We start from the raw sequence: 15,276 nt of genomic DNA on the forward strand, positions 1-15,276 counted from the left end.
CATTATGTGCACCGGTGCGTCCTAGAGGAAAAATATTACTCGCGCCCTAGAGCCTGTGAGCTAACAGAAGCTAACTAGAACCGCCACCAACTAGCACTGCTCACCGCTGTTGTCTGAATTACACAGACGGGACAAAATGTTGCGTTTACTGGTAAACTGGTAAACCTTAAAACCGACGTATAACCGACTGCTATCTGTTGAGTTTTCCTCCGGTTGCTCTGTCCTCTGTGACTGTCTACATCTAGAAACTGAGCTGCACGGGGTGCAGAGAACAACTCTGACTGGCATATGAGCAGACGGGTTAACAGAGCAGTAGATTGGCTATGCAAAAAAAAAAAAGGAGCGTTCTATGAAATGACGCTTTAAAAAATAATCGCTCGATCACGCAAATTTGACCGTGGGAAGTCAAAATTGTGATCGCGATTAAAATTCGATTAATTGTGCAGCCCTACGTGGAACTCTACACCAAGCCCAATACGTGAATTATCAGCTCTCACCCCATTTTCAAAACAGTTAAAAAATGGCTACTGCTAAATTAAACCTGTTGTCATTAGCTGGTATAATCTGTAATTTGTCCTCTGTTGTTGATCTGTTATTTAAGTAATTTATTATTTATTTATTGTGATGTTTTACTCTGATTTGTTTTTTGTATTTAACTTAACTTATCAACCTTTCAAGGACTAAGGATATAAATTAGCCTTTATCTATAATCCTGTATATTTACATTCTTCGAAATGTTCATTACCATACACTGTCCCTTTTTCTTTAAATAAATAAATAAACTTAAACATTGTGCGATTTGAGTTAACAAAAAAGTGTCGCTGTGTGCGTGACACTCTGTGTGCTCTCCAGTGTCCACGTTGGAACACACCTTCACTTTACCGCCAGTGTTAACAACAGATGAAGCCATCGTGTCTTAAAGGGTAACTTTAGTGTGTTTTTTTCTAACTTTAAAGGGTAACTTTTTCAACCCTATTTCAACCCTATTTACCTATGTTTTTGTGTGAAGTGACTGACAACAATCTTTGATTCCTTTTGAAGTGTATTTTACATTTCATTGACGTGGAGTCTGGTGGCTTTAGTGAACACAATTTCGCGATGTTTTTATGTTTAAAAAAGGATCTTACTCTTTAGAGGAAAGGTTGACCTACTAGAAATCCGTGGCAGTGGCCAATCAATCACTTTTGTGAAGGTAAATACAAGCTGCACAACTGTCCTATTACAGTTATTTTCATTGCTAGACAACAGTGGGCCCAACTTTATTTAACTTCAGTCTACACAGCAGCAGTTCATGTGGACCCAACTGTAGTTTTTTTTTCATTGTTTGAACACAGTTTTCAAAACTCAACAGACTTGGCTTTAACCACAACATGCACAACACTGTGGCTCTACAGCACTTTGCTCAAATGCTAACTGTTACTGTCAAAACTGTTAACCACACATTCAAAACAGTGTGGATTTCAGCATGGGGAATTTAAAACACTGCTTAATGCATTGGTTTCTTGCTTTAGACCTGTTAGTGAACTCATTCTGCACATACAGTATATGGGGAAAGCTCATAAAGTCTTTTTTGGAAAAAAACAACAACAAACAAATAAGAATAAAACAGCTATACATTGTATCGTTTGAGAGAAACAGTGAACAGGTAAAAGAGCAAAGATACCAAATTGTCCAGATTAGATGTCTGAGTTTACGTACACACTTGTGAAAATGTGAAAAACGCTTCCTTTACTATAGTACAACTGCACACTTAGTGTTTTTCACAAAGTAATGAAGGTGTAAGCAATGGGAATACCACAGCCATTTGGGTGTATAGATGATTTGGGTTAATGGCAAGAGAAGACATCCGATTTGATTAAAAAAACTTCTGGACTATTAAGTACCCTTAGTTTGTAACATTTCTATTAATTATGTAAATTATTCAGACAAAATAATATATACATATATATTTATATACTGTGTGTATGTATGTATATATATATATATATATATATGTATATGTATATGTATTTTCTTTCATTCTTGTTTACCTCAAAACTTCTAAATATATTTATATGTATTATACGTATAATAAAAAGCAAAGAAAATAATTTCCCTCTTTTCTTATAGAACATTGATTAGTGTAAAGTCAATTACAGTAATGTATACAAATTGTAAAGATGAAAAGTTATATTTATAATTTAGTTAAAATAGCTGCAGTTTTTCACACATAATTATGTTAGCGGCGTTAACGCCCTGCACTGAAGTTTGTGCTGGCTGGGTTTGGATTGCTCCAATTTAATAATAATCCAGCCATCCATCTTCGACCGCTTATCCAGTATCGGGTCGCGGGGGCAGCAGCTCCAGTAAGGGACCCCAAACTTCCCTTTCCCGAGCCACATCAACCAGTTCCGACTGGGGGATCCCGAGGCATTCCCAGGCCAGGTTGGAGATATAATCTCTCCCCCCAGGACTGGTCCTGGGTCTTCCCCAAGGCCTCCTTCCAGCTGGACGTGCCTAGAACACCTCCCTAGGGAGGTGCCCAGGAGGCATCCTTACAAGATGCCCAAACCACCTCAACTGTTAAGTTAACAATATTGGCAGGCAGAAACTCTGGAATTGCTTGGTTTCTTCCAATAAATTGTAATGTTTCGCGTATTTTGGAATCCATTCATTAAGGAGAGCATTTATACCCCTTTTTTGGTCAATGCAAACTTAATTTGGGCTGATATTTTGCAGTTGGTTTAACTTGCTTTTCCAAAAGCTAGAGAATCACGTTATTTTAGCTTTTGTTTAACAAAAAAGCTTAATTAACATAATTTAACACTTTTAACAAATAAATCAAAAAGTGCTTTTATTTGTCATTTTTAAATAAGTTAACAAATAAAAGCTTTTGGAAAATTAAATCACGCAGGTTAAAAAATAAAACAAAATAAAAAATGGTCATTAGTCAAATAGTCATTTGGGCTTACAGATAAATTGTATACAGCATATTTGTGAAAAAATTAAATAAAAAAAACATTAATAGGCTTAATAAGTAAGATAGTTACTAAGATAGCCAACCACAAGTGCAGTTACTCCTAAAGATTCACATGATTTATAAATTCACGCTAACAATAATTTTTTTAATAGCTTAGTATTCTACGCACTGAAAAGGCTTAAGGCTTATGGGCACCCACACATCGTAGTTTCATATGCAACTTCCTTTTATACAACTTTGCTTGAAAAACGTTGAAGACCCCTAATTTAATAGGTAAAAAAGTGTTGCTGTTTGTTCTTAATCATTGCTGCTTTGTTGCGTGCAGGGTGACAGCTGAGTCCAGGCCTTCTCTCTGTGGTGGACCTCTGCTCTGATAAGCATCAACCAGTGACTCCAGTAGGAATGTCTTACTGGTCTGTTGGCCTTCCTCAGGACTCTGGAGACACTCCCAGCAAAATGGAGCAACAAAGCAGTGAGTGTTGTAGTGTTAGAAGCATCACAAAGGTTCACAAAAGATGTGACTGCAAACCAAAGTCATTGATATGTGGGGCCATTGCAGAACTGCTTAAATTTAGCAAAAAGGGAACTGAAATTGTGAATGATTTACAGCTACAAGCCGTATCTGTTGCTGTCCAAAATATATGCATGAACCAGAGTGTCACTGAACACAGTTCAAGACAGTTTTAGACTCCTCTAAAGCTTCTCCAAAAACAGATTACAGATTGTAGCACAGCTGTGTGGTAAATGGAAAGGATGGGAAAACAGTGGGAAGTGGATTAGATTAGTAGGTTAACCATCCACTTTTTTCCCCAGCAGTAAGAAAGCTGGTGTGATCTCCTGGCATACTCCATTTGTCTTATAACTTCCAGTCTATGTCAAAAGTGGGGACATGTCTTGTGCAGATTGACCTCTTCTGCTTGTGACCACTTCGTGCCTCCATTTGAACAAATATTTGACCTGTTTTACGTTGTTAAATAGCACCTCTAAGACTGTTCCTGCTAGGTGTAAGCGATATGAACCATATCTCCTACCTCTGTATTTTTTTGGCTGAATGGCAACACACAATATACAGTATATCTGGGTATTTTCAATAAAGTGGGCTAAATGTTCAGTTGCATGTCAAAGCCACATGTAAAATGAAAAAAGCAAAAAAGACTGTGATCAACATTGAATGCAAAGACAATTTTTCTTCCCTGTTTAGAAAATATATAGCTGCAACACAAGTAAATGAAAACAATATTAAATAAATAAAAATAGACCTATCAGAATGCTTTTTCTTAATTTTTCACTCATATTGCTTGGTGTGACAGTTACATTATAGTTTTCTTTTCCATCGAATGACTACAATAGCCAGAGAGGATATTATTCTTGTTTGTTATGGAGTTTTGTGCTATCTGTATGTCTGTTATACACAGTCTACTAACAAATATACATTAAGAAAAAAGAGAAAGAGAACACTCATAGACAAGGGGGGGGAGAGGGGGCGTTCAATGGACTAATAGATACAAAAACCTTCTTTGATCATGTACACAATTCTCTGAACTACTCTGCAGACTGGATTCTCTGCTCACAGAGTGATGGCCCACTCGTATGAACAGGTCCGGCACAGAGTGAATGCGCAGGTCAGCGGTGTTACGTACGTCTCATGTATGTAATGTCTGTATCATCACTGTGCTGCATTTTCACGAGCTATAATAATCTGGTCATGGGCCACATATCTCGCCCGCGTCAAGGCGCCGTCTTACTCTTAGAACTTAAAGATTAAAGATACATCCAGTAAGGACTCTTTTAAGCTGTGTTTTTTTTCTGTGGCAGCCACCAACAGAGTGTTACTACCGGAACCACTGGTGAAAATACTTTTTTTTTCTGGTAAACAACATACAGCTGTGCAAAAAACAATTTAAACTTTAGGCAAATGTCAGCAGTATGAGGCGGCGGAGTTGCAGGAGAGCCTCTGACGAGTGGGGCTGGGTTACCTGAAGAGTGATAGAAGAGATTCAAAAAAGCTTTACAGATGAAATGGGTCCTTTAATGCAACATTAAACCATATTAACATAAACTGAATTGTCTCATCCCATATCTTGGTTGAAAATATATTGATAATACCTTAAACGTACAAAATTTAATTTTCTGCCTCTAGGGGTCTCTCAATCAAAGCAATGGATGTAAACACAGACTTTTGATGACTTTGTGAAGCTATGTGGGATTATGAGAGTTGTAATTTTCATTTTTAAACATCATTGCCAACTAAAATGTATCTGTTCATGGACGAGCTTACCCATTCAAGTTTTATTCACATTTCGTTTAGTAACGTGCATTCATGTGTTTCTAAGGAAAAAGCTGCCGGTTTCCCCACGTTATTACTTTGCCTTGACTTGATTTGTATTGGTAGCTGACCAGTTAGCTAGTTAGCAGGCTAACCACTATCACCATATATGTCACATGTCAGTGTCATCTTTTGGATATTTTCAGCACATAGGGGAAAGGGGATTGTTGTAACGTTACTCAACGATGCTGAGAGACAGGTGTGGGTGGGATGGCTGGGGGAATTTCTGCTCTACGGAGCCGTCCGATGGCCGTTGTTGTACAGAAGATCTTCAAGCTGCCCATAAGTATTGCCCACTTCACTTTTTTATCGTTTCAGTGCCTAAACTTAGTGGCTGTTGCCGCAGGACAGTCAGCGGTGGGAGATTTTGGCATTGACACCGGTAATGTTAATACATGTAGGGATGGCTGCTGTTCTGACATGGATGTCTGGGGTTTGATATACGTAGTCATCAATGAAAAATCATGTTGTGTGGCAGAATAAAAAGCTGCGTCACTGTAGATTAGATTAGATTAGATGATACTTTGTTCATCCCACAGCGGGGAAATTCCCTTGTTACAGCAGCATTTTCTACAACGAAAGCAAATCAAACAAACAAGTTCTGAGTAACTGTTAATAAAAGTGCCATAATTTAACGAATGACACTTAATGACAACAGTCATAAACATACAGTCATAAACATACAGTCATAAACATACATCGTGTCCAGTGTCATGTCATGGTTATGACAGTGTCATGTCTGTCTTAAGCACACCCTTAATAATGATGTGTTAATGTTTGTTTTGACTCATTCCTATAAACACCACCCTGATGCCCCAAATACTCTCCAGCTGCTGAAAATAGTCCCTGACCAATGCAGAATTTCTTGAATTAACATTTTCTATAGCCATTGAAATAAATTAAATAAAACCCAACTCTACTTGGCGCTGGGTAGGGCTGCTCAATTATCATAAGACAAAATAAAAGTTTATTTGCAAAACGTAATGTGCAAAAAAAATACTATTCCTGTGTACATTGTTTTTGTCATACTTAGGAGCCCAAATTAAAATTGTGCTCAAAATTCCTTTTATTGCACGGCCTTATGGCTGAGTGTTCCACTGGACTTTGACGTTTTCCACTGAACGTAGTCATAATTATACAGTGGGTCTGAGCAGAGACATTGTGAGGGAGAGAGATACAGGAGGCTGGCGTGGCTCTTTAACAAAGGAGCCTCAATCCCTGCTCCCTCTCCTTGCCACCCCCTCCTCCCATTCTATACCTCTCCCTCCCTACCGCCTCCATCCTCCCACTCTCGCCAGCCTGTCATTGGGTTACTGAGGAGGCAGATCATCCAGGGGACACCGCTGGGTAGAAGCCACACAGCAGCTGAAGGCGAAACCATGAAAAGAAAGCGCTCAGCTTTAGATGCGATAGTGGAAGAAGGAAATGGAGGATTTGCTGCTTTGTTATGAGCAGGTTAGTAGGAGAGAGGAGCAGGCGGGCAGAGCTAAATGTGGACTGTAGCCTTGTTTATATGCTGCACATGTAAGACTGGCTGAGCCTTAAAGGTATTCTGCACTGAGCTCTGACTGCTATCAGTTTACTGATATCTGATCTGAGTCCTGATTCTGATGTCCTCTGTTATACTTTCACTCAAGAATGCATGGATGTATTACACTGGGTTTTAATAGATGGATTTAAGTGAGACGTGGTCCAAATGTTGCTTCAAATGCTTTTCTCCATTTACAAGAAGGTGACAAAAATGTCAAAATGTGTTTCAGACAAAGGGTAAATGCATGCATCAGCCATTGGAAGTATGAGAAAATTAATGTTGATTTTTAAATTTTTCAACATTAAAGCATATAAACGTGTTCAAATAGCAACACAACATAAGTATAAACCTAAAAATGAGTATAATAGGTCCCCTTTAAAAGTTGAAATAGCACAAAATGTATGAAAGACAGTAGAAACACTTTATTTCTCTCTGTGAAAGATGGATTGAATATTTTAAGTTTTTAGCAGAAAGTATAAAAAAAGTAAGAATTTGTCTCAATTCAGGGGTCGTATCCTTAAAATAAGGCGATTTATGAAGGCTTGGCCAAAGACCGCAAATGTTGACCCGAGCGCCTGTCTAGTCTACAGAGTATTCCTTGTTTGCTTCACCTTCTTCGCTGAACATATGCACGAATTTGTGCTGTTCTTGTCCTTTGAGTCGCCAGCTTAATTGATTATCGTGAAAGCGTTGTGTTGGAACGTCCTCCCTGCATACGTTACGTGTGCAATGTAGCCAGCCTTAGTTCTAATTGATTGAACTTTTATGGCAAGGAAAAAGAAGCAAATTACTGATAACTTCGAACCTTACGTTTTAAAGCAATGAGCGGATTTTTTTTGCATCACCTTTTAGGGATGCACTGATATGAAAATGTTCGCCAAAAATTGATATTTACTGATACTGAAATGCATAAATAAGTTCTTTTGATAATCATATTTTGTACATCCTGAAAAAAAAGTGTAAATAAAAACTCCCATGAATCTTTATTTTACTGCATTGTTTCTTGTTTCCTCTCAACAAGTAACTGGGCCACCATGGAAAACACAACTAAGTTACATTTTTACTTTTAGGCTACTTTTATAACTTATAGCAGGTGTATAAGATGAAGTTCTAAGTTGTTATACTGCTATGCTATAATATGTCATATTATTATAGTAAGGGTATTATATTATGTTTACTACTTGCTATTACATTACACATACTATACTTAGTACACCCTACCGCTACTAATATGTTATATCGTCTCACCACATCATATACTACATAACATTTCTAGCTCATTAATCATATCATACCGTGTTGCCTTATTTTGTACATGTCACTTCAACTTATTCCTTCATTATTACCTTGTAACTTGTCTTTAATTGCTTTTCTATAGTTCATGTACATTACGCTTTTACTAGTTGTATACACTTATTTCTAGAAAAAATGTTTAATATAGGCTGAAAGAGGGAAGGAGTTACGTTGCAAAAATAAACTAACTAAATAATAACAAAGTTTTTGTAGAAGAACATGGGTTGCTTCTTGCATGTACACCCCAAAAAGTAGGAAAGGTAGAAAACTGCTGAATGCAAGCAAGGAAGACGTGTCAGGATGACCCCCCCTTTAATCTGATAGAGGACACCATCTACTCTATCTACTCTATATTGAGCCAGAACAGATACATTTCGTCTACAGATAAATACATTCAAAAACTATTTTACTAATGTAAAACTAACCCCATCAGTGATCTCGTCTTAGCTGCAGTGTTTCATTAGGAATCACTGTGTCACCGGGCATAGACATGAAGCTGTTGAAAGTTCCTAATAGCATTTGGTATCTTTGACTTCTGACTTTATAACACAAGTCAACTCAAATATTTGAGGCCAGTGGTTTACCAAACTTGGGAGACCAGAGTTATAACTGGGGGCACAGGGAGGCTCCATATGAATTAATAATACTTTGTTGCAAGAAAAGCATGGACAAGTTTAAGAAAGGACTGCCATTTAAACGTAAAACAGACCGTGAAGCCACACCGACAACCCTACAGCTACCAAAACAAAGCTGAGAAAATATGTAGTGGTGACCACAAATCCATCTAAGGAGCCTGCTTCAAACTTCCTTTTAGGCAGAAACCTCGGTCAGACCCAGGCTCTTGGTAGGCGGTGTCTGACGACCGGTTGGGGTTAGAATGAAGAGTGGCAATAACAAAAATAGAAAAAATTAGTAGTCTGTAGCAGTTCTTTGTAGTAGTTCATGGCATAGCAGGACGCTGTGCGGCATTACAAGGCACAGCAGGACGTAGCAGGGCACTGCAGTGTAGCAGTAGAACATGGCATCACAGAACATGGAGCGGGACCAAGGCGACAGCTGCTACCCTGATTTTGGAGCCTCTCTGATCCAAGGGAACATCAGAAGTCAGGAGTGTTTGTTCCTTTGATCTCCAAACTAAAACCAGACTTAATCAGATGGACAAATGGAAGGGGAAATTCAGTAATGGAGAAGATGTTGGCATCATGATCCCTCTCAATGTCTTTTTTTAGCTTTCCCAGACAGGTTGTGTAAGACTTTGTTTGGGGAGTATTGATGGTGGATGGGGGGTGCATTTGTGTCTAATGGTTTCACTCCCTCAGGCTTTCTCATATGGCCTCAGCAGCCCTAGTCAGATTCTCTTTGTCTTAATTATTTATTGGAAAGCCACTGAGCTGCAGGAAGCAGGCACATTTAGCTGAAACAGCGCTGCAAGTGGAAAGCAAAGTGTTTGCTGTCTAAATGAATAACCAGTCTGACTGACAGGGAGGCCCAGATTGACCAGCATTAACTTCTGTTTGTGTGTTTGAGTTACGAGCAAATGTGTCATCTTATTTACCAAGAAATTAATCTACAGAATGTACAGTGTGATGTGCAAAAGCAAGAAAAAGAAAACTATGAAGTTAACTAGTAGAATAGAATGCCTTTATTGTCATTATACACATATATACATTATATACATTATACCGTATAAAAGTATACGGTACCTGTGCAACGAGATTGAAGCAATCCCTTTGCAGCGTTGACACAAAAATATGGGAATACAAGATAACAATATAAAATATCAACAATATAAAGGCAAAGATATAAAGTGTAGGTAGTGCAGAGAAAAAAGTGAGGGGCGGGGGGTGCTGGCGCACAGTCCTGAGTCCGGCGCCAATGTATACACACATAAAATAGCTTTGAATGCACATTGTGTAAAAGTAGATAAGTGTTAACAAATTAATAAATAATATTGTACAGTGATGAAATGAAATGATTAAGTACTAGTAATAAATAAATAAATATTGCACAGTAATGAAATGGAAAGGTTAATATATTAAATATTGCACTGTATGAAATGAAATGACACAGATTCCAGTGTCCGATGAGGTATTATATAACAGTATAACAGTATAAGAGTATTGCACAGTTGGAGGGAAGAAGACAGTCCGGGGCGGTGGGGTCCGGGGGGCTGTGGAGTGGAGTCAGTGCATAGGTGAGTTCAGGGTGGTAATGACCCTAGTTATTACCAACTGTCAGTTATAAATGAACAGGCTTCTTTTGTGCAACAATATTTACACCTTTTACAGCTGGAAACCAACCAGAAAGAAAACCACCTGCTGTGGTCTGACTACTGTTTGCATGGGCCTAATATTGCCTGAGGAAGTACCATGATCTGCCTGCAGTGTTTATAGTACACAAAATGTCAAAATTTTAAATGAGTACATCATCAATGAGGAAGACTTCTTGTCTAGTGCAAGCCTTAAAATCATTTTAAATCACATTGACCACTAAAAAACACTTTTTTTTTAATTTGGAAAGAGGTGATTTCCTAGCTTTCTAATGATATCAGTGTTGTTTTTGTACTCCAAAGTTTAAGCAAACTATGTAAAATTACATAATGAGCCATGATTTTGAGAAAAGTGTCAAAGTTTGCTGTAAATTTATAGGTGTTATTCAAATGAATCGTGAAAAAGTAAACCAACTTGTCTAGTCAAGTACATGGCCATTACACGCCTATACACACGTGCACGCTCATGAATATAGAATTTGAATCAAAAGTTTAGGTTGTGCACAGTGTTATGTACATACTCAAACTGGGCGAAGTACTTAATTGTTTTATCAGTACCTTAAACATTATGCCCCCTCCATGCTCTTTTATTGTAGGGCAAGTTGTAGTCGGATTGCCCTGTTAGGGTGGTGTCAGAGAAAAGCTCATTATTGCAAGCTTCGGATATCTCAAATGCTGTCAGTGTAAGTTACCATACAATACTGTCCTTAACAATATTGTTGGTAATAGGGCTGCACAATTAATTGAATTTTAATCACGATCACATTTTTGTCTTCCCACGATCAAATTTGCGGGATTGAGCAATTTAAAAAAAATGTGTCATTTTACAGAATGCTCCGTTTTTTTGCAAAGCCATTTACCGCTCCGTAAACCACTGTTTGATCATGAGCCAGTCAGTTGTTCCCAGATGTTTCTAGTTGTTAGTTTCTAGATGTAGACAGTCACAGAGGACATAGTAACGGGAGGAAAATTTAACAGATATCAGTCGGTTATACGTCGGTCACAAGGTTTACCAATTTACTAGTAAACGCAACATTGCGTCCCATCTGTGTTGTTTTTTTCGACAACAGCAGTGGCCAGTGCTAGTTAGCGTCTGTTAGCGTCTGTTAGCTTACAGGGCTCTAGGGCACGACTACAATTTTTCCTCTAGGACGCACCGGTGCTAATGTCCTCGCATCTGCCGCCTCTCCATAAACCAAGCAATGTTGTTTTGCCATAATCGTGCAGCCATAGTTGGTTATAATGAAGGTATTACAATAGGTTCTGCCACACATTGGTTTTCAGTGGAAAAAAGTGGTCCTAGCTCACTGTTAGATGTTCAACGGCAGTTGATTTAGGGCTTTGGAAAATAAGAAGGGCTGCATCAAAACACTGACAGAATAAGAAATGTACAACCAAATTTTCCCTAGATGACTGCCTCTACAAACCAACCAAGTCATATAAATGAAAGACTACGTTAGCTGATGTTCTATTATAAGCACTCATAGATAATACATGTCCATGCAGGCCACACTGCTCTGTTATTCAATTCAATTCAATTCAATTCAATTTTATTTATAGTATCAAATCACAACAAGAGTTATCTCAAGACACTTTACAGATAGAGCAGGTCTAGACCACACTCCAGAATGTTATGTATTTCATTATGTTGAAAAACCTGTGCCAATAACCAAGGCTGAAAAGACTGAGTGTGGCGGATGAGGATATGATGGAAAAAGTCTGCTTGGATTTTTGTCTGTGACTTTTACAAAACATGACATTTTACCAAACATAACATTTCACAAAACACGACATTTCTCAAAACACAACATTTCACAAAACACAATGGCATTCAGTAACTAAAGAACACCTTGCAATAGGATCACGCCAGCCGCTACGCCAAATCAGTCCAGGGGGAAAGTGTGTGTGTCTGTGCTTTTGTGCGTGCGGGAACTTACTTACCTACTTATTCAGTTTCATTTTATTTATTGTATCAATTCATAACAAGAGTTACCTTGAGACACTTTACCGATAGAGTAGGTCTAGACCATACTCTATAATTTACAAGGACCCAACAGATCTAGGGACTGACTCCCCAGAGCTAGGTTAGTAACAGGCATTGCTGGGACATGGATGGACACAAATGGAAAGATAAAGGAGACAAGAGCTCAGTGTTTCAAAGGAAGTCCCCCTGCAATCTAAAACTACCACAGCATAACTAAGCGAGACAGGGTAAAGAGAGGAGGCTGGTTAGGCTGTACTGTCCTGCCTCTCTCTAGTTTTATTATATTATTGATTATATGGTAAGTTAATCTGATGACTATGATGAGAAGCAGAGAAGAGAAGGGATGCCATGTCTGCGGCTATACACCCTCCCCCGCCGGTCTACGCAAATGCGGCAGCTCCTCACTCCTTAACAATAAGCTTTAGCAAAGAGGAGAGTTTTAAGTTTACCCTAAATGTGGTGACAGTGTCTGCCACCCAAACCCAGATCAAAAGCTGATTCCATGGGAGAGCCTGATAGCTGAAGGCTCTGGCTCCCATTCTACTTTTAGAGACTCCAGTAACTCTAAATTCTGGGAGTATAGTGCTCTATTGGGACAATAGGCACTAAGAGCTCTTCAAGATAAGATGGTGCATGACCATTTAGAGCTTTTTAGGTCAGGAGAAGGATTTTAAATTCAATCCTGGATTTTACAGGAAGCCAATGCAGAGAAGCTAATAGAGGAGAAATATGATCTCTTTTCTTAGTCTTTGTCAGAACACGCAATGCCGCATTCTGGATCAGGGGTCCAGAAGGGTCTTAATTGAGCTTCCTGAAAAGAAAGAATTACAGTAGTCCCGCTTGGAATTAACAAATGCATAGACTAGTTTTTCAGCATGGTTTGGATACAGGATGTTCGTATTTTTGGCAATGTTACAAAGATGAAAAAAGGGTGTTATTGAGGTTTGTTTTATATGGGCGTTACAGAATATATCCTGACAGTAGTTCTAGAGCCCAGGGCGACACCAACGTAGCTATATCCCTAGATAATGAAGTTTGGAGATGTTTAGGGCCCAGCACAATAACTTTAGTTTTGTCTGAATTTAACATCAGAAAATTGTAGGTCATCCATGATTTTACATCATTAATGCATACTTTAATTTTAGCTAACTGACTGGTTTTGTCTGGCTTCTTTGATAGGGTTAATGGGATGTCATCCACATAACAGTGAAAGTTAGTTGAGTGTTTCCTAATAATATTGCTTAGAGGAAGCATATAACTGTATAAGGAGAAGTGATTTGGTCCAAGCAATGACAACTAAATGTAGAATGCAGCACTAAAATCTAGTAAAACAAGTACAGAGACAAGTCCTTTGTCTGCAGCAGTTAGAAGGTCATTAGTGATTTTCACCAGTGCCGTTTCTGTGCTATGATGCTTTTTTAAATCCTTACTGAAAGTTGTCCAATAAACTATTGCTTTGTATAAAATCACATAACCAATTAGCGACTACCTTCTCAAGGGTCTTGGAGAGAAAGGGAAGATTAGATACAGGTCTATAGTTTGCTAAGACCTCAGGGTCAAGGGTGGGTTTTTCCAGGAGAGGTTTGGCTGACCAGGGTACATAACCTGTTAATAGAGAAATATTAACCTGTTAATAGAGACATATTGATCTAGTAATTAACCACGGGTAACGCCACGGGTATGACTGGGAGGAGTGGCTTCATTTAGATCATTTATCAGATAATTTACTAGTAAAAGTAAAGAAGACCGAGATCTAATATTTAATAGTCCACATCTAATTTTCCTATTATGTTTTATCATTGCAGTGGTAGTTTTAATTCCAATTAGGTTATTAAAGTATAGCCCCTCTTTTGTTTACTTTTAATTTAACCATTCTGAGTCGTGGTACAGACATCATGGTTATTAGACTATGAGTGGGCGATTGACCCAGTGGAAGCACAGTGGAGCGCATTGCGCTGCACCTCTGATTACTAATATCAGACTCCGGCGCTGGCTAGCTATGGAAGCATATGATTTTGATTCCATGGTGTGGAGACGTGCCTCAAACTCACTAAGCCTCGCCTCCAGAGCAGTCAATACACTACATTTATTACATGTACCGTGATAACTAAACCCCCCTACTTCTGGTGTATTTGGCCTTTGATGTCAACCACATTCCCCAATATACAAAACTCAACATTTTACAACTATAACCAGCCTCTAATTCAATCAGCTGTTACTAGTTCATGCCAAAAAAAACTTATTTAATTAAGTGATCTAGTTCTGGGCCTATGCTTCTAACAGAACTACAGTAATACAATGTGTTCAACCTGCAGCATGAGGCCATGAGCCTCTATGACTCCATTCCTCTTCACAAATACTCTTTTGACCACTGTTGTCCCTCTTATGTCTGTCCTCTGCTTTGTCAGGCCCTGGGGAGGATATGGGAGCCAAGGCATCGTTGGTTGAGGGTCCAAGTCCCGGCTCTGCACTGGTTCCCTCTCCTACTCTGGAGAACATCCGGGCAGCCTATGAAGATGGAGAGGGGGAGGCTGCCAGGAATTTGATCCAACAAGCCTGCTGTGTGGAGTGCAGCGCAGGGATGCCCCACATCGATGGGGTGAGCACACTTTAAGTAGATAGTCACATTGTTAACTGCTCTGCTGGTTGCACTTTGATCATCACTGTAACATTATGTGTAATGTGTGGTAGAAACTGGTTACAGTGATATGCTGAAGTCTTTACTTTTTTGAAAAAGAAAAAACATGTTTTTACTTTGATTACATTGTACATAGTAAATTAGTGTGGCAGAGTTATATCATAAATTAAAAAAATCTCTTGTGGGAGGGTGGAAGTGTTGGTTGGCCACTAACAACTATGTGAATTTTGGGTTTTTCCTGGCTCAGAATGGGCTTTTAGGGGGACACATATTAAT

The 15,276-nt window shown here is 38.7% G+C and overlaps 1 protein-coding gene across 3 annotated transcripts in view; it reads left to right on the plus strand.

The window, feature by feature from the left end:
• Window positions 1-15,276, plus strand: part of lrrk1 (leucine-rich repeat kinase 1) — a 101,815-nt gene that overhangs the window by 8,066 nt on the left and 78,473 nt on the right. For 2 of the 3 annotated variants that reach the window (XM_034873496.1, XM_034873572.1), the window contains exons 2-3: window positions 3,285-3,431; window positions 14,771-14,961. In XM_034873496.1, coding sequence (XP_034729387.1) covers window positions 3,362-3,431; window positions 14,771-14,961 — 261 coding nt within the window. In that variant the 5' untranslated portion in view covers window positions 3,285-3,361. Of the gene's footprint in view, window positions 1-3,284; window positions 3,432-6,531; window positions 6,741-14,770; window positions 14,962-15,276 lie in introns of those variants that run through there. The other variant, XM_034873639.1, reaches the window with a different exon arrangement.

The sequence above is a fragment of the Etheostoma cragini genome, chromosome 1, assembly GCF_013103735.1.
Source record: "Etheostoma cragini isolate CJK2018 chromosome 1, CSU_Ecrag_1.0, whole genome shotgun sequence".
In the NCBI taxonomy this organism is placed as follows: Eukaryota; Metazoa; Chordata; class Actinopteri; order Perciformes; family Percidae; genus Etheostoma; species Etheostoma cragini.